The 24385-nt window shown below is 43.3% G+C and overlaps 1 protein-coding gene across 1 annotated transcript in view; it reads left to right on the forward strand.

Moving 5' to 3' along the window:
- LOC124719626 (mucin-19-like) overlaps window positions 1-24076 on the forward strand; it is a 367770-nt gene extending 343694 nt beyond the window's left edge. The window contains exon 25 of the mRNA XM_047244842.1: window positions 23510-24076. Within this exon, the coding sequence (XP_047100798.1) occupies window positions 23510-23574 (65 nt within the window). The 3' untranslated portion in view covers window positions 23575-24076. The remainder of the gene's footprint in view (window positions 1-23509) is intronic.
- The last annotated feature ends 309 nt before the right edge of the window (window positions 24077-24385 follow it).

Genomic DNA, 24385 nt, shown 5'->3' on the forward strand with positions numbered 1-24385 from the left:
AGTGAAGCTATACATACAAAAAGGGCAAACAAATCATTTAGATACTTAAACTATACATCATAAATTCTCTCTCTCTAACCTCCCTTCTCGTTGCCAGAAGGGACACATTAGTGCTCTGTCCAAGTATTTGTTGCATGTTATCTGCCTGCTGCCTTCTAATGAGAGTGCTGTCCTTTCATTTTGTGTCCTTACAATTGAAAGATAATTTTTGCATGGGCACATTTGGGAATTCAATCTCATGGTCCATGTATCATCCCCTTCCACTCCAACGTAGACCTCGGGCTGCACTACACATCTCACTATCACCACAACCAAGATTTCCAGGAGAATTCAATACCTCGACTTAGCTGCAAAAAGCATTACTGCACATACACCACCTTCCATTATCTTATGCTGCTTTGTACTTTTGCATAGCAAGTGTCGAGCCAATCCAAATTTTCATAGTTCCATCCCTGGTATGACAGTCTAAAATATCTCGTAGGAACTAATGTTGCTTTGTATATGATAGAACGTCAGGTTGTGTTCCAGTTTGACCTTCATTTTGTACTGTAGATCCCTCTATAACTGGTAGTTAATAATACTACTCTACTATGAAGACAATTAAAGGAATTTGTCATGTCAGTCATTGGATTGATGTCAGTCACTGGATTGGTCATCTGATCATCAGAGTATATTTCGTAGTAACAGACCATCTGTACCTTTTATCTTTAGGGTAATAGACTCCTACAGTAATTTAAACTTATGGTATAATAACAGTGTTTCATATTTATATTGAAGCCACTGAGTTCTGAAGTGACAACAGTTTTTACAGACAACATGAATGTATTATCATCATACATTTTTCACCTAATAGTGGAAGAAAGACACAATGACTAATTTTACTAACGTGTACTGAGATAACAAAAGTCATGGGATAGTGGTATGCAGTAATACGGTGTACACAATGTATAAAAGGGCAGTGCATTAGACATGTGTACTCAAGCGATTCATGTGAAGATATTTCTGATGTGATTATGGCCGCACGATGGGAATTAAAGAGACTTTGAACGCTGGATGGAGAGCTAGACGCATGGGACAATCCATTTCAGAAATTGTTAGGGACTTCAATATTCTGAGATCCACAACGCCAAGAATGTGTCTGAGCATACCAAATTTCAGGCATTATGTCTCACCACAGATAACACACTGACCAACTGACTTCGCTTAACGACTGAGAGTAGCAGCATTTGTGTACAGTTGTCAGTGATAACAACACTGTGAAACAACCACGGAAAGCAATGTGGGACATCTGACGAATGTATCCATTACAACAGTGCAGTGGTCTAGTTGGACCCTTGGTGACTGGAAGACCGTGGTCTTGTCAGATGAGTACAGATTTCAGTTAGCACGAGATGATGGTTGGGTTCGAGTGTGTCACAGACCCCACACAGGCCATGGAACCAAGTTGTCAGAAAGGCACTGTGCAACCAAGTGGTGGTTGCATAAAGATGTGGGCAGTGTTTACATGAAATAGACTAGGTCCTCTAGTCCAACTGAACTGATCGTTGACTAGAAATATGTTTGGAAACTTGGAGACCCTCTACTGCCATTTTTCTGGACAATATGAGGGAATGATTTGGCCAGATCGCCCTATATGAATACCATCAAACAATTATGGGGCGTAATCGAGAGAAATTTGTTAACATCGAGTATAGATTTAAGTGTCAGGAAGTCGTTTCTGAAAGTATTTGTATGGAGTGTGGCCATGTATGGAAGTGAAACGTGGATGATAAATAGTTTGGACAAAAAGAGAATAGAAGCTTTTGAAATGTGGTGCTACAGAAGAATGTTGAGGATTAGATGGCTAGATCACATAACTAATAAGGAGGTTGTTGTTGTTGTTGTGGTCTTCAGTCCTGAGACTGGTTTGATGCAGCTCTCCATGCTACTCTATCCTGTGCAAGCTTTTTCATCTCCCAGTACCTACTGCAACCTACATCCTTCTGAATCTGCTTAGTGTATTCATCTCTTGGTCTCCCTCTACGATTTTTACCCTCCACGCTGCCCTCCAATACTAAATTGGTGATCCCTTGATGCCTCAGAACATGTCCTACCAACCGATCCCTTCTTCTGGTCAAGTTGTGCCACAAACTTCTCTTCTCCCCAATCCTATTCAATACTTCCTCATTAGTTATGTGATCTACCCATCTAATCTTCAGCATTCTTCTGTAGCACCACATTTCGAAAGCTTCTATTCTCTTCTTGTCCAAACTATTTATCGTCCATGTTTCACTTCCATACATGGCTACACTCCATACGAATACTTTCAGAAATGACTTCCTGACACTTAAATCAATATTGGATGTTAACAAATTTCTCTTCTTCAGAAACGCTTTCCTTGCCATTGCCAGCCTACATTTTATATCCTCTCTACTTCGACCATCATCAGTTATTTTGCTCCCCAAATAGCAAAACTCCTTTACTACTTTAAGTGCCTCATTTCCTAATCTAATTCCCTCAGCATCACCCGACTTAATTAGGCTACATTCCATTATCCTTGTTTTGCTTTTGTTGATGTTCATCTTATATCCTCCTTTCAAGACACTGTCCATTCCATTCAACTGCTCTTCCAAGTCCTTTGCTGTCTCGGACAGAATTACAATGTCATCGGCGAACCTCAAAGTTTTTATTTCTTCTCCATGAATTTTAATACCTACTCCGAATTTTTCTTTTGTTTCCTTTACTGCTTGCTCAATATACAGATTGAACAACATCGGGGAGAGGCTACAACCCTGTCTTACTCCCTTCCCAACCACTGCTTCCCTTTCATGTCCCTCGACTCTTATAACTGCCATCTGGTTTCTGTACAAACTGTAAATAGCCTTTCGCTCCCTGTATTTTACCCCTGCCACCTTTAGAATTTGAAAGAGAGTATTCCAGTCAACATTGTCAAAAGCTTTCTCTAAGTCTACAAATGCTAGAAACGTAGGTTTGCCTTTCCTTAATCTTTCTTCTAAGATAAGTCGTAAGGTCAGTATTGCCTCACGTGTTCCAGTGTTTCTACGGAATCCAAACTGATCTTCCCCGAGGTTGGCTTCTACTAGTTTTTCCATTCGTCTGTAAAGAATTCGTGTTAGTATTTTGCAGCTGTGACTTATTAAGCTGATAGTTCGGTAATTTTCACATCTGTCAACACCTGCTTTCTTTGGGATTGGAATTATTATATTCTTCTTGAAGTCTGAGGGTATTTCGCCTGTCTCATACATCTTCCTCACCAGATGGTAGAGTTTTGTCAGGACTGGCTCTCCCACGGCCGTCAGTAGTTCCAATGGAATATTGTCTACTCCGGGGGCCTTGTTTCGACTCAGGTCTTTCAGTGCTCTGTCAAACTCTTCACGCAGTATCATATCTCCCATTTCATCTTCATCTACATCCTCTTCCATTTCCATAATATTGTCCTCAAGTACATCGCCCTTGTATAGACCCTCTATATACTCCTTCCACCTTTCTGCTTTCCCTTCTTTGCTTAGAACTGGGTTTCCATCTGAGCTCTTGATATTCATACAAGTCGTTCTCTTATCTCCAAAGGTCTCTTTAATTTTCCTGTAGGCGGTATCTATCTTACCCCTAGTGAGATAGGCCTCTACATCCTTACATTTGTCCTCTAGCCATCCCTGCTTAGCCATTTTGCACTTCCTGTCGATCTCATTTTTGAGACGTTTGTATTCCTTTTTGCCTGTTTCACTTACTGCATTTTTATATTTTCTCCTTTCATCAATTAAATTCAATATTTCTTCTGTTACCCAAGGATTTCTACTAGCCCTCGTCTTTTTACCTACTTGATCCTCTGCTGTCTTCACTACTTCATCCCTCAAAGCTACCCATTCTTCTTCTACTGTATTTATTTCCCCCATTCCTGTCAATTGCTCCCTTATGCTCTCCCTGAATCTCTGTACAACCTCTGGTTCTTTCAGTTTATCCAGGTCCCATCTCCTTAAATTCCCACCTTTTTGCAGTTTCTTCAGTTTTAATCTACAGGTCATAACCAATAGATTGTGGTCAGAGTCCACATCTGCCCCTGGAAATGTCTTACAATTTAAAACCTGGTTCCTAAATCTCTGTCTTACCATTATATAATCTATCTGATACCTTTTAGTATCTCCAGGGTTCTTCCATGTATACAACCTTCTTTCATGATTCTTAAACCAAGTGTTAGTTATGATTATGTTGTGCTCTGTGCAAAATTCTACCAGGCGGCTTCCTCTTTCATTTCTGTCCCCCAATCCATATTCACCTACTATGTTTCCTTCTCTCCCTTTTCCTACACTCGAATTCCAGTCACCCATGACTATTAAATTTTCGTCTCCCTTCACAATCTGAATAATTTCTTTTATTTCATCATACATTTCTTCAATTTCTTCGTCATCTGCAGAGCTAGTTGGCATATAAACTTGTACTACTGTAGTAGGTGTGGGCTTCGTATCTATCTTGGCCACAATAATGCGTTCACTATGCTGTTTGTAGTAGCTTACCCGCATTCCTATTTTCCTATTCATTATTAAACCTACTCCTGCATTACCCCTATTTGATTTTGTGTTTATAACCCTGTAGTCACCTGACCAGAAGTCTTGTTCCTCCTGCCACCGAACTTCACTAATTCCCACAATATCTAACTTCAACCTATCCATTTCCCTTTTTAAATTTTCTAACCTACCTGCCCGATTAAGGGATCTGACATTCCACGCTCCGATCCGTAGAACACCAGTTTTCTTTCTCCTGATAACGACATCCTCTTGAGTAGTCCCCGCCCGGAGATCCGAATGGGGGACTATTTTACCTCCGGAATATTTTACCCAAGAGGACGCCATCATCATGTAATCATACAGTAAAGCTGCATGCCCTCGGGAAAAAGGAGGTATTGAATAGAATTAGGGAGAAGAGAAATTTGTGGCACACCTTGACTAGAAGAAGGGATCGGTTGGTAGGACTCGTTCTGAGGCATCAAGGGATCACCAATTTAGTATTGGAAGGCAGCGTGGAGGGTAAAAATCGTAGAGGGAGACCAAGAGATGAGTACACTAAGCAGATTCAGAAGTATGTAGGTTGCAGTAGGTACTGGGAATTGAAAAAGCTTGCACAGGATAGAGTAGCATGGAGAGCTGCATCAAACTAGTCTCTGGACAACAACAACAACAACAATCGAGAGGTTAGCTCAGGCAACAAACCTTAGACCGGCAACACTTCGCAATTATGAACGGCAATAGGGGCAGCACTGTTCAATATTTCTGTACGAGATTACATGATATCCCATGGCTTTTGTGGTCTCATGTATTGGGCGAACAAATCACTGCAGTATTACGGTACTATACTGTTGCCGAACGAACGTTATTAGTGGAAATTCTTAGTTTGCACATCAGCTCCGTACTAAATTACAGCTGTGTCAGAAGCTCCATACTAAATTACAGCTGTGTCTGACGTTTACTGCTTGCTGAAACTGTGGCGAATGTGTCTCTCAACATGTGAATGTAGTTCTTGCAAGCTGCATTTTACTCCTAATGTACTGCAATGGAAATGTCCAAATTTGTGTTTATTGTCAAAAAGAAGACTTCGAAACGTAAATCTATTTCTTTTCAAAAACTATTTTCAGATGCAATTTGTAGTGTCTTAATAATAACAACAGAAAACGTTGTTGGATGAACGTTACACCAAGCACACGTAAGAAACGTTCGATACTAAAAAGTGCGAGCGAGATCTTACTTCATCCGATCATTTCTGTTGTATGTGTCGCATTACGGAAATCTTTCAAATTAACATTGACCGCTGAACCAAGAGGTAACCTCTTTGGCGAATGCGACAAAAATATCAATATATTTAGCAACTCGTTTACCGATAACATCAAGATTTGAATACATTTTCTCTTTCTGTCGCTTTCATTATTTATTGCCATCAACTGAGACTTCGAGAATCGAAATATTTCCGCATTTGAAATGAGACAGAAATCATGCTTACACAAAGAAAACACGTAATTGTCGCAACAACGCTCGCACAACATGGCATGAAAACATACCTATAACTGCACAATATTTACACTTCATCGTGCGCAGCATACAAATTGCACACTAAGCAAACAAAAATCAGTGTGTTTGTAATTATTAGTATGCACTTACGGTATAACAAAATTACACACACCTTTTCAGCAACAGACGAGAAACCAATTACTCCGCCTCAAGAATGTGTATTTTGTCGCTGCCAACTCTAGAATTCAAACGAGCTTGGTCAATTCCGTGCAATTTTTGTTGTTATGGAACTGCGATACCCATAGAAATGAGTTGGTGCTATATCGTAGTTGCAACGAGAGAACAGCAGTCACAAATCACTCGTCATCGTGTTTCACGTCTGTTGAGTTACTTGTTAGGAAAAGCGTAAAGTTGCTTCATCTGTGCGAATTCAGCATGGCGTCTGCATTGGCGGTTTTTTTATATTTCATGACAGCTCAGTTGGAAGTATGTAACTGGTACTGACATGATCGGAGGTGAATTGTTGCCCCAAGTTCGTTCGGGCTTAATTTCGGTGCCACTGGATAACTTGTCAGCTTATTATACTCTTTGCTTGGAAACAATATTTGTTGTGTCAGAGAATAATATTACTCTGTCAAAACGAAAACGATAGACCTGGGAGAGCAACTTTGAAAGAAAAAAGTGAGTATTATCGCGTTACTTGTTTTTTAAAGCAATTGTTCTAACTCGTGTAAAAATATAATCGAACAGGCGAGCTGCATAATATCTTTGTTGTGTATAGTGATTAGGTGAGAGTAAAGTATAAGTTCTGTTCATCGAAGGAAAAAGACAAATTACTTCAATTTATATGCAAAGCTCGACCTTGTATTTGATTATATCCATTCTAAGTGCTATAAGATCTACTTCTGTATAGGTAGATGTATGTGTGCTCTTCTGACTTACTGCAGACTTCAGTTGAGTTTACTGTACTGGGTTTTCGTTTTTACATCAATCAATCCCAGCTCTCAGCTGACTCATTAAGTACCAGGTATAAAACATGTTTACGAGCGACAATTTTACAAATGAGTTCACGTGTTAACTATTTGACCTTAAGCATGTAAACCTTTGTGGTTGAACGCGCAATACCCTAATAATGTTGGTTTCTGGTTATTCACCGGAAAGACTAATGAAAAGGTTTAGAAAAGGTCTGAAATTATGTTTAAAGTTTGTTGGGAGTCGCTAAGTGCCCTCAGTATCAGACACTGGATGAATATAGCGTGCGTAATATGCAGTTCGTTTTAAGAAAAGCTAGTTTTGCACGCATCTCGGTGTTTATGACGTCATATCTCGTGAAATCTGAGTAGTCAAATGATATAATTTTGCAGATATCTTCGGTTGTGTATGTTGGAATTGTCCACAAAATAAGTTATGACTATAGTCAGTAGCAAAGACGTAATACATTAAAACGTCGGCGCCTGATGGTGAAGTTTACTGGATGAACAGCGCAATTACATGAAGCTATAAACTTCTTTTCATTTCGTTATTTTGTGTGTGGGGGTGGGCAGGGGCTGCTCTAGAGCACTTGCCCGCGAAAGGCAAAGGTCCCGAGTTCGAGTCTCGGTCCGGCACACAGTTTTAATCTGCCAGGAAGTTTCAGATTGGAAAAGGTTTGACATTATGTGTACAGTTTGTTGAACGTCGATGACTGCTTTCATTCTTAAATGCTGCACGAATACAATCTCGGTAATTTGTGCACCTTCAGTAAACTCTGTAACAAGACATATACAGTTTCTAAATTTAATACTTGTCTTTATTGTGTTGAATCTTCAACGTAAAATCATACGTCGTAATAAGTAGATTATGATAGCATTTTAAATTTGGTCAGTAATTATTTGAAACAATGAAAATGAAGTTTTTGTTGTCCCTGGAAGCCGTTAGAATACCATCTGCAACTAGGACAGTTGTGTGTGTGTGTGCGTGTGTGTGTGTGAGAGAGAGAGAGAGACCATTTTTAAAACGCAGGCACCAAGAAATGTATTTCATTAAAAGAGATTTAAAAATGAGTACTGATATGGATGAATTGCTTTTGGTACGCAATCTTTTCATAGCTTTATCACACGTATTCGATCAGACTTTTGTCGTTGTTGCTGGGTCGAGAAGTTTTAGGCAGTGGGGCCTGAAATGTAAAATTTTCAGTTATTTTTTCTCAGACATTTCTTGGTTCGCATTCCACAATTGTCGTGAGGCACATACTCTTGCAGTAGGTCGCTCGTGTAACCGGTTTATTGATCTATATACTCGTTAAGCCGGCTGCAAAAGAGGGAAAAAATTGTACGCCTCAGTATTGAATCCTTATTGGTCGTTCAAACAAATTAATCTGATTAGGTAGAAAAATTCTTGGCGGTTTGCTCATCGCATTGAGGTGTCTTTGCGAACTTGTCGGACGCCCAGATTTCGTATATTTTTCACTGCTTGCAGGCAGTCGACGGCAACACCGGGTACTGCTGCAGTTATTATTGTAAAATATACGCTGCACCGGCGTACTCTGATCAGCCTTGGGTTTTTCGGTTAGCGCCTTGCGCCATCTGGCCAGAGCGATAGAGCTCGCGACATTTGATTACCAGTTTGCATCATTCGTGATTTTCATTTTACATTTTTTCTCGACAGTTGTGATAAGATACACACAGAAATTTTGCAGTACATCTGGTTAGGGAGAGCGCCAGAAGACACAGAAGATATTCAAAGTTTAATGTATATTGTAACTGTTCGATTCTTACCACTTAAGGAAAACTGTTCAGAATGTCCGTTCCTTGGTTCCTACCAATCATTAATTTTGGAGGATTATAAAAAAAGATAAAGATTTACGTAATTTTATACGAGGAAAGTGGTCACAAGTGAGTTACATAGGAGATAGCGTGTTGTGCAATTAAATATGCGCCTCTTGATTAATTCGTTGAATTTCGAGTCTAAATTGTAATCACTTGCATAATAAATTGTAACTTTCTTGTTACGACTCGGTGGCGAATCCCCATGCGTTTTAACGCCCTCTCGTGTATTGATTCATCACAGTGCACACGCTTTGAAAGTTTAATCGGGGATCAAATCCAGAAAGATTCAATTTAGCAATCAAGCCAGGTTGTTCAGCGTGTTGTGTAGACACTGCTACTCAATAAGACGTATAAACTAATGTTAAAAGTTTGACACAATAAATCAAGTGTTATAGTTAGGAACTGTGTACACATCTTGAAGACAACATAACCCAGGGCTCGCAAATGACCCAGCTTGTTTTCTACATATGCGTCTACATCTACGAGGAAAAAGTAAGGTGACTTTATATTTTTATAAAAAAAATATTTATTCATCAATACTCATGTTGTCGCCTTCAGAGAAATCCGCCTCAGACACAATACACTTCTGCCAATACTTCTTCCAATCCTCGAAGCACTTCTGATAAGCGCCGGCCGCGGTGGTCGAGCAGTTCTAGGCGCTTCAGTGCGGAACCGCGCGCCTGCTACGGTCGCAAGTTCGAATCCTGCCTCGGGCATGGATGTGTGTGATGTCCTTAGGTTAGTTAGGTTTAAGTAGTTCTAAGTGCTAGGGGGCTGATGACCTCAAATGTTAAGTCCTATAGTGCTCAGGGCCATTTGAACTTCTCATAAGCACTTTTTGGTACAGCCTTAAGTACTTCCAGTGATGCAGTTTTTATTTCCTCAGTTGTTGAAAATCTTCGTCTTTTCATAGGCCTCTTCAGTTTTGGGAAAAATCGGCGAAAGGGGTGGCTGAGGCATTATTTCTGTGTTGTTTTTGGCCAAAAAATCTCTCACAACCAACGACGAATGAGCAGATGCATTGCGATGCAAAAGCCATGAATTGTTTTTCCACAATTCCTGACTTTTTTTGCGTATTGCTTCTCTCAAGCGGCGCATAACGTCAAGGTAACACTCCTTATTGACCTTAGGGTCTTGTACCAAAAATTCATTATGCGCTCTACGCCACGGTAATTGAAAAAAATAGTGATCAAAAATTTGACATTAGATCAAAGTTGGCGTGCCTTTTTCGGTCTTGGCTCTCCGGGATGCTTCCATTGGGACGACTGGCTTTGGTTTCGCCGTCAAAACCGTAAACCCATGTTTCGTCACCAGTTAGGACCCTTTTGAGCAAATCAGAATCATCACTGACGCCATTCAACAGCTCCTGAGTGTTATGCGACGGTTCTTCTGATCAAAACTGAGAAGCTTTGGAACAAACTTCGTTGACACCCGTCTCGTGCCCAAAACATCCGAAAAAATTGCATGACATCAGCCGACTTATATGCCAACATCCTCAGCAACTTCTCTTACGGTAATTCGATGCTTTTCCAAAACAATTTTCTTTACAGCTTCGACCTTATTATCTGTTGTTGATGTGCTGGGGCGTCCAGAGCGAGGTTCATCATTGGCAACTTCTCGGCCATCTTGGAACAGCTTGGGACCACTCGTAAATACTTTTTTTAGTTAGAGCAGACCCACCGTACGCCACGGTCAACATTTCAGGTGTTTTAGTGCACTTTGTTCCATTTTTCACACAAAATTTGATGCGAATTCTTTGCTCTATTTTTTCATAATAATCGAAAATCGTCTGACGTTTCTATCTGTCAAAAGCAAAGTATGCTGTGCACTTCTAACTGTGAACATATGTTCGGGACATGTGTACCAACATAACAAAGAAAAAGATCGATAATCGAATGTACGTTGTCCACGCAATTTGAAAAGCCCCCTTACTTTTTGAACAGCCCGACAGCCCTCGTATACTCCGCAAGCCACCTTGCGGTGTGTGGCGGAGGGTACTTCGTGCGCCACTGTCATTTCCCCCATTTCCTCTTTCAGTCATGAATAGTTCACGGAAAGAACGATTACTGCAAAGCCGCTGTTTGTCCTCGAATCCCTCTAACTTTGTCTTGATGGTCTTCTCGCGAGATATACGTAGCAGGAAGCAATATATTTGTTTTCTAATAACGTACGCACTCGGAACTTCAACAGTAAACCACACCGTGATGCAGAATTCCCCTCTTGCAGCGTTGATCATCTCTGTGGCACTTTCACGCTTAGTAAATGAACCTGTAACGAAACGTTCTTTTTTTTCCCTTCTGTATTTCTCTATCATTTGTGTCTGGTAGGGATCCCAGCAGTATTCAAATATAGGTCGAACAACGATGGAATAAGCAGCTGATAAATCTCAAAGCCCCGCACATCGGGCATACGAACTACGCCCTACACCTGAAACATATACTGCATACAAGAAGAAGCGGAACAGAGTCAGTTAAGCTGTGAGAAACGCTAAGCTTGGCCATGCCTACTCATTAGTCGACAACAAGCGCGGCCCAGGTGTCCTATGGAAAAACGTGCTTGGTCTTAGCTAGGCGAAATAAAAGCGGAATCATCCCATTATTCCAGCCGAGGAACTGAACTAACACTTCACACTGCCTACAACTATAACTGAACCACAAACAAAACAGAGACTTTATCATTTGGATTTGCAGCTCCTTGTGTTTTTCGTGTTTGCAGTTAAAATTGTTGGATGTAAGGTCCGCCAGTTATGCGAAACACTGTTTTTTTCCAAGTTCCCGAACATGTTTCATCACCTTTGTGCCATCATCAGTGGGTTTCTGTTTTATTTAATCTGTAATGTAAACATTTGTACTAAATGATCACAAAATTATGGAAATATTTAGTTCAGACAACAATTTGTTGTTTTAGTTAATATCTTTACATTCGGTTTGCATGGTTTTGCAGGACCACTTGCGTATTTATTTGTACAGGTAGCGTATCATCTGCAACCAATATATGTTCATGAGAAATTTTGTTGGGAGTTAATTTATCATTTTATTCCTTAAACGTAATTTAGCTTGTCGCGCTGCTTCGCGCCAATATTCGTTTTTACTTACGTTTATACACTACTGGCCATTAAAATTGCTACACCACGAAGATGACGTGCTACAGACGCGAAATTTAACCGACAGGAAGAAGATGCTGTGATGTGCAAATGATTAGCTTTTCGGAGCATTCACACAAGGTTGGCGCCGGTGACGACACCTACAACGTGCTGACATGAGGAAAGTTTCCAACCGATTTCTCATACACAAACAGCAGTTGGCCGGCGTTGCCTGGTGAAACGTTGTTGTGATGCCTCGTGTAAGGAGTAAAATGCGTACCATCACGTTTCCGACTTTGATAAAGGTCGGATTGTAGCCTATAGCGATTGCGGTTTATCGTATCGCGACACTGCTGCTCGCATTGGTCGAGATCCAATGACTGTTAGTAGAATATGGAATCGGTGAGTTCAGGAGGGTAATACGGAACGCCGTGCTGGATCAAAACGGCCTCGTATCACTAGCAGTCGAGATGACAGGCATCTTATCCGCGTGGCTGTAATGGATCGTGCAGCCACGTCTCGATCCCTGAGTCAACAGATGGGGACGTTTGCAAGACAACAACCATCTGCACGAACAGTTCGACGACGTTTGCAGCAGCACGGACTATCAGCTCGGAGGTCGTGGCTGCGGTTACTCTTGACGCTGCATCACAGACAGAAGCGTCTGCGATGGTGTACTCGACGACGAACCTGGGTGCACGAATGGCAAAACGTCATTTTTTCGGATGAATCCAGGTTCTGTTTACAGCATCGTGACGGTCACATCCGTGTTTGGCGACATCGCGGTGAACGCACATTGGAAGCAAGTATTCGTCATCGCCATACTGGCGTATCACCCGGCGTGATGGGGTGCCATTGCCGTTTATCATCTGCATTTCTTCTTGGTGTAGCAATTTTAATGACCAGTAGTGTATTTGTGGGTTTGATTTCTGACCTACACATTACAACGAATCAGGGTCGACAATTCCAGTCTAATCTGTTCAATGAACTGGCTAGACTGTGATGATTCCAGCGTCACTACACAACCATTTATCACCCAGCAAGTAACAGGATGGTGGAAAGGTGACACAGAACTCTGAAGGCGGCCCTCATGTAACACAGATAAGAGTTTGACAGAGACGCTACCACTAGTACGTTTAGGTTTACTGACTGCGTATAAGGTGGATATAGGTACGTCACTGGTGGAGATGGTTTACTGAGAACCATTGAGAATTCGTGCAGGCTATCTCACAATGGCACCACTGCAACCACTGGGGTACCACTGCTGGTTCAGCGCATTAGTGATCATGTGGCAAGGATAAAAAGGCCACCAGCATCCCCTTCCATGGTGAACATCTGGTCTTTGTGCACAGAGCGTTGGCGGATTGCTCGCACGTCATGTTGTGCACAGATGCTGTTCGGGCTCCCCTACAACCTCCTTATACTGGGCCCTACCAAGTACTGCGACGTAATGCCCGTACTAAAGACATCTTGAAAAATGGAAAAATTGTCAGGGTGTCCATTGAAAGAATGAAGCCACCATGGGCCTTACCATCGCTGAAGCACGAAAGCACTCCTGTTCAGGATGATCGAGGGTCGGGCGAGCCTACACCCAGTCCAACTGGAGAGACAACGCTAAGATGCCAGACGACTATAGAACAACCAATCACACCTGTGCTCACACTGGCACATCAAGAGCTGAACGACAAGTCAGATTTAAGCACCCCTACATTCCAGGTGCTCCGGGGAGGGCTGTGTGGGAACTTGAAACCGATCAGTGAAGTGCATTGTTTGTTCCTTGGACGAGTAGCTGAATTCGATCGTTTGATGTTTATTCCTTGTTTTTTGGTTTTTTGTTTAGAGCTGTATTTCCGACTTTACTCCAAGTAAATAACTCCAAGTACACTATGTGATCAAACGTGTCCGGACACCTGGCTGAAAATGACGTAGAAGTTCGTCGCGCCCTCCATCAGTATTTGGAATTTGATATGTTGTTGGCCCACCTTTAGCCTTAATGAGAGCTTCCACTCGTTCAAATGGCACCAAGCACTATGGGACTTAACATCTGAGGTCATCAGTCCCCTAGACCTAGAACTACTTGAATCTAACTAACCTAAGGACATCACACACATCCATGCCCGAGGCAGGATTCGAACCTGCAACCATACCAGCCGGATTGAAGCGCTTAGAACCTCTCGGCCACAGCGGACGGCGCAGCTTCTACTCTCGCAGGCATACGTTCAATCAGCTGCTGGAAGGTTTCTTGGGGAATGGCAGCCCATTCTTCACGGAGTGCTGCACTGAGGAGAGGTGTCGATGTCGGTCGGTGAGGCCTGGCACGAAGTCGGCGTTGCAAAAGATCCCAAAGGTATTCTGTAGGATTCGGGTCAGGACTCTGTGCAGGCCAATCCATTACAGGGATGTTATTGTCGTGTAACCACTCCACCACAGATCGAGCCTTATGAACTAGTGCTCAATCGTGTTGAAAGACGCAACCGCCATCCGCGAATTGGTCTTCAACAGTAGGAAGCAAGAAGGTGCTTCCTCATCAATGTAGGCCTGTGCTGTGATAGTGCCACGCGAAACAAGGGCTGCAAGCCCCCTCCATGAAAAACACGACCACACCGTAACACCACCGCCTCCGAATTTTACTGTTGGCACTACACACGCTGGCAGATGACGTTCACCGGGCGTTCGCCATACCCACTCCATGTCATCGGATTGCAACATTGTGTACCGTGATTCGTCACTCTACGCAATGTTTTTCCACTGTTTAATCGTCCAATGTTTACGCTGCTTACACTAACCGAGGCGTCGTTTGACATTTACCAGCGTGATGTGTGGCTTATGAGCAGTCGCTCGACCATGAAATCCAAGTTTTCTCACCTCCCACCCAACTGCCATAGTACTTGCAGTGGATTCTGATGCAGTTTGGAATTTCTGTGTGATGGTCTGGATAGATGTCTGCCTATTACACATTACGACCCTCTTCATTTGTCGGCGGTCTCTGTCAGTCAACAGACGAGGTCGGCCTGTACGCTTTTGTGCTGTACGTGTCCCTTCACGTTTCCACTTCACTATCACATCGGAAACAGTGGACCTAGGGATGTTTAGCAGTGTTGAAATCTCGCGTACAGACGTATGACACAAGTGACACCCAATCACCTGACCACGTTCGAAGTCCATGAGTTCTGTGGAGCGCCGCATTCTGCTGTCGCACGATGCCTAATAACTACTGAGGTCGCTGATATGGGCAGTAGGTGGGCAGCACAATGCACCTAATATGAATAACGTATACCCGGATACTCTTGATGAGATAGTGTGTATGTGGGTTTGATTTCCGACCAACAAACATCTGAGTAAAAGTGTTGATTAACCCTTCGGCCTAGAGAAACAAACTCATTGTGAACGATATCGTGGCTATCAGAAAAGCATATCAGCATGCATTTGATCTATGATTTGCTTGGAGTGTGTCATTTAATGCTGTAGCACTTGATTTCCGAGTCGTATGCAAACACTCAAGCGTCATCACCGACAATGGCACTTCCAGAAAAGGATTTACAAAGTGCTGTACGATTGATGTACAATCCTAAATTTGCTATAAAAGGTTAAATGTGGCAGGAAGCACAACAAACTTGTGACATCATGTAAGGACAAAACTTAAAACTTAACAATTCATTCATACTTCACAAGTAAAATGTAGCTGATTTATCGCCTGTGTCTACGTAAAATGCCGTTACCTGTATGTAGCCTTTGAGGATGGACAAATTGACATGAAAAATAGAAACTTCCTGGCAGATTAAAACTGTGTGCCCGACCGAGACTCGAACTCGGGACCTTTGCCTTTCGCGGGCAAGTGCTCTACCATCTGAGCTACCGAAACACGACTCACGCCCGGTACTCACAGCTTTACTTCTGCCAGTACCTCGTCTCCTACCTTCCAAACTTTACAGAAGCTCTCCTGCGAACCTTGCAGAACTAGCACTCCTGAAAGAAAGGATATTGCGGAGACATGGCTTAGCCACAGCCTGGGAGATGCTTACAGAACGTGATTTTCACTCTGCAGCGGAGTGTGCGCTGATATGAAACTTCCTGGCAGATTAAAACTGTGTGCCCGACCGAGACTCGGTCGGGCACACAGTTTTAATCTGCCAGGAAGTTTCATATCAGCGCACACTCCGCTGCAGAGTGAAAATCTCATTATGAAAAATAGAGTTCATCAACCTCCTCAAATAGTGGTATGTTAACCCGATTGCAACATGATTTTTGAGCATAGTTTTAAAAAAATGGATAGGAAAATACTGATGATTTTTTTGTGGTAATCAACTAAATGTCGCTTTTCGAAAAAAGCAGCAAACCATGAACAGATTAAGTTTTCTTTTATTTGTCTGCTTAATTTAATATTTTGAATCTGTTTATTGAAATTGAGTAAATTTTTTTTTCAATCTTCCTTCGATTCCTCTGTTTACTACAGCAAGTAATCATAATATTAATAAGTGAAGACCAAAATTGATGATTTTTAATATTTAAGTACAGATTTTTAATATTAACTGTACCAGGTCAGTGCTCCTTATATAATTCAAAAGGTACTTTGCCGCGATGTGCACAAAGAAAAAAATAATGTGTGTATGCAGCTATTGAGAGTGGTAAAATGAAGTATAAGCTTTGACATTCATAACACTGATGCTACATTCTCTTTCACGCATTAAAATCTCCAATACCTGATCATCGAAAATTGAAGAGCTACCAACCTCTGCCCTCGGCACCGATCAGGTACCACGGTAGAAATGACATCACAAGGAACAACATTTCCTGAAATATCATGCTGAAGTATCATGCTAGGGTCTTTCATGTTTACGTGGTTCATTTGCGGTGAAACATGCATTATCGGGCAGCTACAATGCGACAACTGGCTAGATTTGTTAATGTTGTCAGCAGTGACAATCATCGTATCGTAGTCACGAGGGCTGTAAACAACGTTGTATATTGCCGCCGTTATTTCGCTTGGTTTTCTGCAAGAGTAACTGTGTGGTCATTTGCTGCCATTACCAGAAAAATTGTAGTAAGTTTTTAATTTTTAATTTCTTCATTTTGAATAACTACGACTTTCCTTATTATGTGTAAACTACAGGGTTATTACGAATGATTGAAGCGATTTCACGGCTCTGCAATAACTTTATTATTTGAGATATTTTTACAATGCTTTGCACACACATACAAAAACTCAAAAAGTTTTTTTAGGCATTCACAAATGTTCGATATGTCCCCCTTCAGTGATTCGGCAGACATCAAGCCGATAATCAAGTTCCTCCCACACTCGGCGCAGCATGTCCCCATCAATGAGTTCGAAAGCATCGTTGATGCGAGCTCGCAGTTCTGGCACGTTTCTTGGTAGAGGAGGTTTAAACACTGAATCTTTCACATAACCCCACAGCAAGAAATCGCACGGGGTTAAGTCGGGAGAGCGTGGAGGCCATGACATGAATTGCTGATCGTGTTCTCCACCACGACCGATCCATCGGTTTTCCAATCTCCTGTTTAAAAAATGCCGAACATCGTGATGGAAGTGCGGTGGAGCACCATCCTGTTGAAAGATGAAGTCGGCGCTGTCGGTCTCCAGTTGTGGCGTGAGCCAATTTTCCAGCATGTCCAGATACACGTGTCCTGTAACGTTTTTTTCGCAGAAGAAAGAGGGGCCGTAAACTTTAAACCGTGAGATAGCACAAAACACACAAACTTTTGGTGAATTGCGAATTTGCTGTACGAATGCGTGAGGATTCTCTACCGCCCAGATCCGCACATTGTGTCTGTTCACTTCACCATTAAGAAAAAATGTTGCTTCATCACTGAAAGCAAGTTTCGCACTGAACGCATCCTCTTCCATGAGCTGTTGCAACCGCGCCGAAAATTCAAAGCGTTTGACTTTGTCATCGGGTGTCAGGGCTTGTAGCAATTGTAAACGGTAAGGCTTCTGCTTTAGCCTTTTCCGTAAGATTTTCCAAACCGTCGGCTGTGGTACGTTTAGCTCCCTGCTTGCTTTATTCGTCGACTTCCGCGGGCTACGCGTGAAGCTTGCCCGCACGCGTTCAACCGTTTCTTCGCTCACTGCAGGCCGACCCGTTGATTTCCCCTTACAGAGGCATCCAGAAGCTTCAAACTGCGCATACCATCGCCGAATGGAGTTAGCAGTTGGTGGATCTTTGTTGAACTTCGTCCTGAAGTGTCGTTGCACTGTTATGACTGATTGATGTGAGTGCATTTCAAGCACGACATACGCTTTCTCGGCTCCTGTCGCCATTTTGTCTCACTGCGCTCTCGAACGCTCTGGCGGCAGAAACCTGAAGTACGGCTTCAGCCGAACAAAACTTTATGAGTTTTCTACGTATCTGTAGTGTGTCGTGACCATATGTGAATGAATGGAGCTACAGTGAATTTATGAAAGCGCTTCAATCATTTGTAATAGCCCTGTATATTTCTTTTAGGGTAGGCCTAGAAGGAGAATGCTAACAGATCCGCGTGAAAGACTCGGAGCTAGACAGATACAATTTTTCCGTAGAGAAAGTAACATCAGTGTGGACATTTACAATGCTAGTGCATTTATTTTATTTGGCGATCACTGTAATATTAATACGTGAGCGTCGAAAATTGAAGTTCCGATTTTTAAAATTAATTATACAAGGTAGCCATTGAATGTTATATAATTCCAAAGGAAAGTTGGCGTACATGTGCACAAAAGAAAAAATCGTGTGTATATCTAGCCATTCGGAAAGGTAAAAGGAAGTAGACACAGATATGAGAAAGTTTCCTGACATTGCCACGAACTTCTACCACGTGTAATGATCAGGTGTTATGGCAGAAACGACGCACGAAAGTCACGTTTCGTGAAGTCGCATTCTAGGGACGTTCATGTTTAAATGTTGCAGATAGTTCATTTGCAGTAACACACGCATATCGCACATCTACATTGTCGCAAGTGCTGCGTCGTTGACGTCGGCAGTAGAACAGGAAACGTAGTAACGAACCCGTCGCGGACGACAAACTTTTATTATGGTCGTTTTTTCACTTGCTTTGGTCTAAGACTAAATGGAGCCAACTCTGTTTTCGTTTGCCGCCGTCACCATAAAATTTAGAATGTTCCTAATTTTCGGTATCTTCATTTGGAGTAGACACAACGCCCCTTATTATAAGGAAACTATGTTTTAAGCTATACCTCAAAGAAAAACATTAACGGGTCGGACTGAAAGACGAAGAGCTAGAGAGAGACAATTTTTGCGTAGAGAAAGTAGTAGGAATAATGCAGATGTTGATAACGATAATTCTGTTGTCGTTCCGAAAGATAGATTTAAATGTGCACTGAACAAAATTCCTAATAATTCTGAGAACTGTAATTGCGGTTTCACGAATTCACAGTGAAGATTTTGTAATACAAATCACTTCGCATCTGAGGTGACTTTAAGCCATGCAGTGGCATTCACGTCGTGTTGACATAAGGGAAAAAATTTGCCGCCGTTAACACAAATTTATTTCTTAACGCAGTGTATCGAAGACTCCCTTCATACCATCGAACAGTTAAAGAGAAATCGAAGAATTACTTCAAGAATACACGTAGCTACACAGTAGCATTTGCCACGGATCAGTTTTGCGGCTAAAATTTCAGACACTTTAAGATACACGGCGTTTGCCATCACAGATCAGGTCCGCTGACGCAGCTGGTCGAATTCCGACCACAGGCGATACTAGTGCGAATAAAAACATGAAAGTTATTTTGAGCAGTTTTAACAGTTAGATTAAATTGACAATGAAATACATCGGCCGGCCTTTGTGGCCGAGCGGTTGTAGGCGCTACAGTCTGGAACCGCTGAACCACTACGGTCGCAGGTTCGAATCCTGCCTCGGGCATGGATGTGTGTGATGTCCTTAGGTTAGTTAGGTTTAAGTAGTTTTAAGTTCTAGGGGACTGATGACCTCAGGTGTTAAGTCCCATAGTGCTCAGAGTCATTTGAACCATTTTCAAATAGATCGATAGAGTCGAAAACCGGTTGTTTCAGCAATAACCACCATCTCTCTCTCTCTCTCTCTCTCTCTCTCCCTCTCCCTCTCCCTCTCCCTCTCTCTCTCTCTCTCTCTCTCTCTCTCTCTCTTTCCCTCACCCTCACTCTCTCCACTTTAGATTTTGGCGCTTTTGGCTTGTCGGATCTGCTGAAAGAGCGCACTGCTCAGTGCTCGAGGAAGCAAACAAAAACATAGGAAAGTTTTTCAACAATAAGTCGCAGGAAGCTGATTGTTGGTGTCTTCTAAGAATACTACTTACTCGCATTGCGGCCGCTGTGCAAGGTCTGTGGGCGCAGTTGTTAAATAACAGGCATCGTAGTCACGAAAGTGAGATTCGGGCAGTTTTGCAGTACAACTTCGCGCGTGGTTTAAGCATAGACCAGTGCTTTGGAGAAATGGCTCTTGCACACGGTGATGTGTGTCCACATCGTACCACTACACTACTGGCCATTAAAATTGCTATACCAAGAAGAAATGCAGGTGATAAACGGGCATTCATTGGACAAGTATATAATACTAGAACTGACATGTGATTACATTTTCACTCAATTTGGGCGCATAGATCCTGAGAAATCAGTACCCAGAACAACAACATCTGGCCGTAATAACGGCTCGATACGCCTGGGCATTGAGTCAAACAGAGCTCGGATGGCGTGTACAGGTACAGCTGCCCATGCAGCTTCAACACGATACCACAGTTCATCAAGAGTAGTGACTGGCGTATTGTGACGAGCCAGTTGCTCGGACACCATTGATCAGACGTTTTCAATTGGTGAGAGATCTGGAGAATGTGCTGGCCAGGGCAGTAGTCGAACATTTTCTGTATCCAGAAAGGCCCGTACAGGACCTGCAACATGCGGTCGTGCATTATCCTGCTCAAATGTAGGGTTTCCCAAGGATCGAATGAAGGGTAGAGCCACGGGTCATAGCATACCTGAAATGTAACGTCCACTGTTCAAAGTGTGCCGTCAGTGCGAACAAGAGGTTCAAAAAATGGTTCAAATGGCTCTGAGCATTATGGAACAAGAGGTGACCGAGATGTGTAACCAATGGCACCCCATACCCCCACACCGGGTGATAACGCCAGTATGGCAATGACGAATACACGCTTCCAATGTGCGTTCAACGCGATGTCGCCAAACACGGATGTGACCATCATTATGTTGTAAATAGAACCTGGATTCATCCGAAAAAAATGACGTTTTGCCATTAGTGCACCCAGGTTCGTCGTCGAGTACACCATCGCAGGCGCTCCCGTCTGTGATGCAGCGTCAAGGGTAACCGCAGCCATGGTCTCAGAGCTGATAGTCCGTGCTGCTGTAAACGTCGTCGAACTGTTCGTGCAGATCGTTGTTGTCTTTCAAACGTCGCCATCTGTTGACTCAGGGATCGAGACGTGGCTGCACGATCCATTACAGCCGTGCGGATAAGATGCCTGTCATCTCGACTGTTAGTGATACGAGGCCGTTGGGATCCAGCACGGCGTTCCGTATTACCCTCCTGAACCCACCGATTCCATATTCTGCCAACAGTCTGGATCTCGACCAACGCGAGCAGCAATGTCGCGATCCGATAAACCGCAATCGCGATAGGCCTTTATCAAGGTCTGAACCATGATGGTACGCATTTCTCCTCCTTACACGAGGTATCACAACAACGTTTCACCAGGCAACGCCGGTCAACTGCTATTTATGTATGAGAAATCGGTTGGAAACTTTCCTCATGTCAGCACGTTGTAGACGGCTGGTTCACGTTTCACATTTCGTGTTTTGTTTCCCCAGCTGACGAAACTTCCTTGGGTTGGCGTTGCCATACAACCAAAACAAGATGTCAGATAACGTCTTTTTAATTATAATTATGCCTCACGACGAGTGCTGGCCGGCCGCAGTGGCCGTGCGGTTAAAGGCGCTTCACTCCGGAACCGCGCGACCGTTACGGTCGCAGGTTCGAATCCTGTCTCGGGCATGGATGTGTGTGATGTCCTTAGGTTAGTTAGGTTTAAGTAGTTCTAAGTTCTAGGGGACTGATGACCTCAGAAGTTAAGTCCCATAGTGCTCACAGCCATTTGAACCGTTTTCAAGTGATGAGGACCTCCCGAGGGCTTGGGACATAAGTGTGCCTTACTTCCTACAGGCCTACAGAAACTTGAGAGAACTGGTTTAGGGATTGGTTTCGGAGGACGGAGAGGTGTATTCTGTATGGCAGATATTAGTTCGAAAAAATCAACAAAATGAAACTGCATTGCAAAACTTTCCTAGTATGTAGAATGAAATTTTCGCTGTACAGCGTGGTGTACGCTGATATGAAACTTCCTGGCAGATTAAAACTGTGTGCCGGACCGAGACTCGAACTCCGGACCTTTGCTTTTTGCGGGCAAGTTCTCTACTAACTGAGCTACCCAAGCACGACTCACTCCCCTGTCCTCACAGCTTTACTTCTGCCAGTACCTCGTCTCCTACCTTCCAAACTTAACAGAAGCTCTCCTACGAACGTTGCAGAACTAGCACATCTGGAAGAAAGGATATTGCGGAGACATGGCTTAGCCACAGCCTGTGGGATGTTTACAGAATGTGATTATCATTCTACAGCGGAGTGTGCGCTGATATGAAACTTCCTGGCAGATTAAAATTGTGTGCCGGACCAAGACTCGAACTCGGGACCTTTGCCTTTCGCGGGCAAGTTCTCTACCAACTGAGCTACCCAAGCACGACTCATACCGCGTCCTCGCAGCTTTACTTCTGCCAGTACCTCGTCTCCTACATTCCAAACTTTACAGAAGCTCTCCTGCGAACCTTGCAGAACTAGCACTCCTGGAAGAAAGGATATTGCGGAGACATGGCTTAGCCACAGCGTGGGGGACGTTTCTAGAATGAAATTTTCGCTCTACAGCGGGCCGGCCGCGGTGGTCTAGCGGTTCTATCGCTCAGTCCGGAACCGTGCGACTGCTACGGTCGCGGGTTCGAATCCTGCCTCGGGCATGGATGTGTGTGATGTCCTTAGGTTAGTTAGGTTTAGGTAGTTCTAAGTTCTAGGGGACTGATGACCTCAGATGTTAAGTTCCATAGTGCTCGGAGCCATTTGAACCATTTGAACTCTACAGCGGAGTGTGCGCAGATATGAAACTTCCTGGCAGATTAAAACTGTGTGGTGGACCGAGACTCGAACTCGGGACCTTTGCCCTTCGCGGGCACACTGTTTTAATCTGCCAGGAAGTTCCATATCAGCGCACACTCCGCTGCAGAGTGAAAATTTCATTCTGGAAACATCCCCCAGGCTGTGGCTAAGCCATGTCTCCGCTATATCCATTCTTTCAGGAGTGCTAGTTCTGCAAGGTTCGCAGGAGAGCTTCAGTGAAGTTTGGAATGTATGAGACGAGGTACTGGCAGAAGTAAAGCTGTGAGGACGGGGCGTGAGTCGTGCTTGGGTAGCTCAGTTGGTAGAGCACTTGCCCAGAAAATGCAAAGGTCCGGAGTTGGAGTCTCGGTCCGGCACACAGTTTTAATCTGCCAGGAAGTTTCATTTCCTAGTATGCTTAGTAAAAGCAGTCAGGGAGTCGAGAAGTGGTTTTTATTTCGCTTTCTTCTCTTTGCAAGGTGTAGTACCGTTAAACGGATGGCCGGCGTCGGAAGTCCACCGGCGGTTTACAACGCTAGGCTGAGGCGCGTCGTCTTCTCTAGCCGGGAGCAGCACGAGAGCGACCTGCGCTGGGTCATCTTCTCCAGGAAGAACCACAATCTGAGCAACGGGCCGGCGCGCCCCAAGTGCGACCGCAAGGAGAATTCCCCGCCGGTCGCGCCCGAGTCGGGCCCGGCCGCCGGGTGCGGCAGCTTCTACGTGGGGATGGACTCCCGAGACAGCAAGCGCGCCATCGCGCACCAGCGCTACGTCGACGCGGCGCTCAGGTCTGTCATAGACCTGCCGTGCCTCCAGCAGTACTAGGGAGCGTCTCTTCTGTAGGCTCCGTCCTACATTCTTCACTCTGTGTTTGTAGTTTTTTAATTATGCTGCACGTAGTTCCTAGATTGTGCATTGTAACTAAATCTTCTGGTGTTGTTTTTTGTGTTTCTAACAATCCGAGAACCTCTCAATACTCGTATTCAGCACATCTGTTTACAGTTTATGTGCTAAGAGCTTTCAAAAAAAAAAAAAAAAAAAGAAAAGTGCCAGACGGGAATAATTCAGTAAGTAGACTCTTCCCCTGAAAGAAGCTAAAAATACAAGGAGAGGCTTCGGAACAAATAATTTTATACAATAACTAATATGATCATAAATTGATTGATTTGTGTTATAATTTTTTGAATTTTTTGTTTGTCCCTCTTAGACCGTAGTTGCTTCTCCTTTTTTAATTACTGTTATTTAATCTGATTAGCTTTCTACTCTTCACGCACAAAGATATACTGAGAAATTTAAATTTCGTAGTTCTCCGCTTTAGTAAGAACTGTCAGCACTGAAAAGATAATGCCAAGAGA

Source organism: Schistocerca piceifrons, chromosome 11 (assembly GCF_021461385.2).
Source record: "Schistocerca piceifrons isolate TAMUIC-IGC-003096 chromosome 11, iqSchPice1.1, whole genome shotgun sequence".
Lineage (NCBI taxonomy): Eukaryota > Metazoa > Arthropoda > Insecta > Orthoptera > Acrididae > Schistocerca > Schistocerca piceifrons.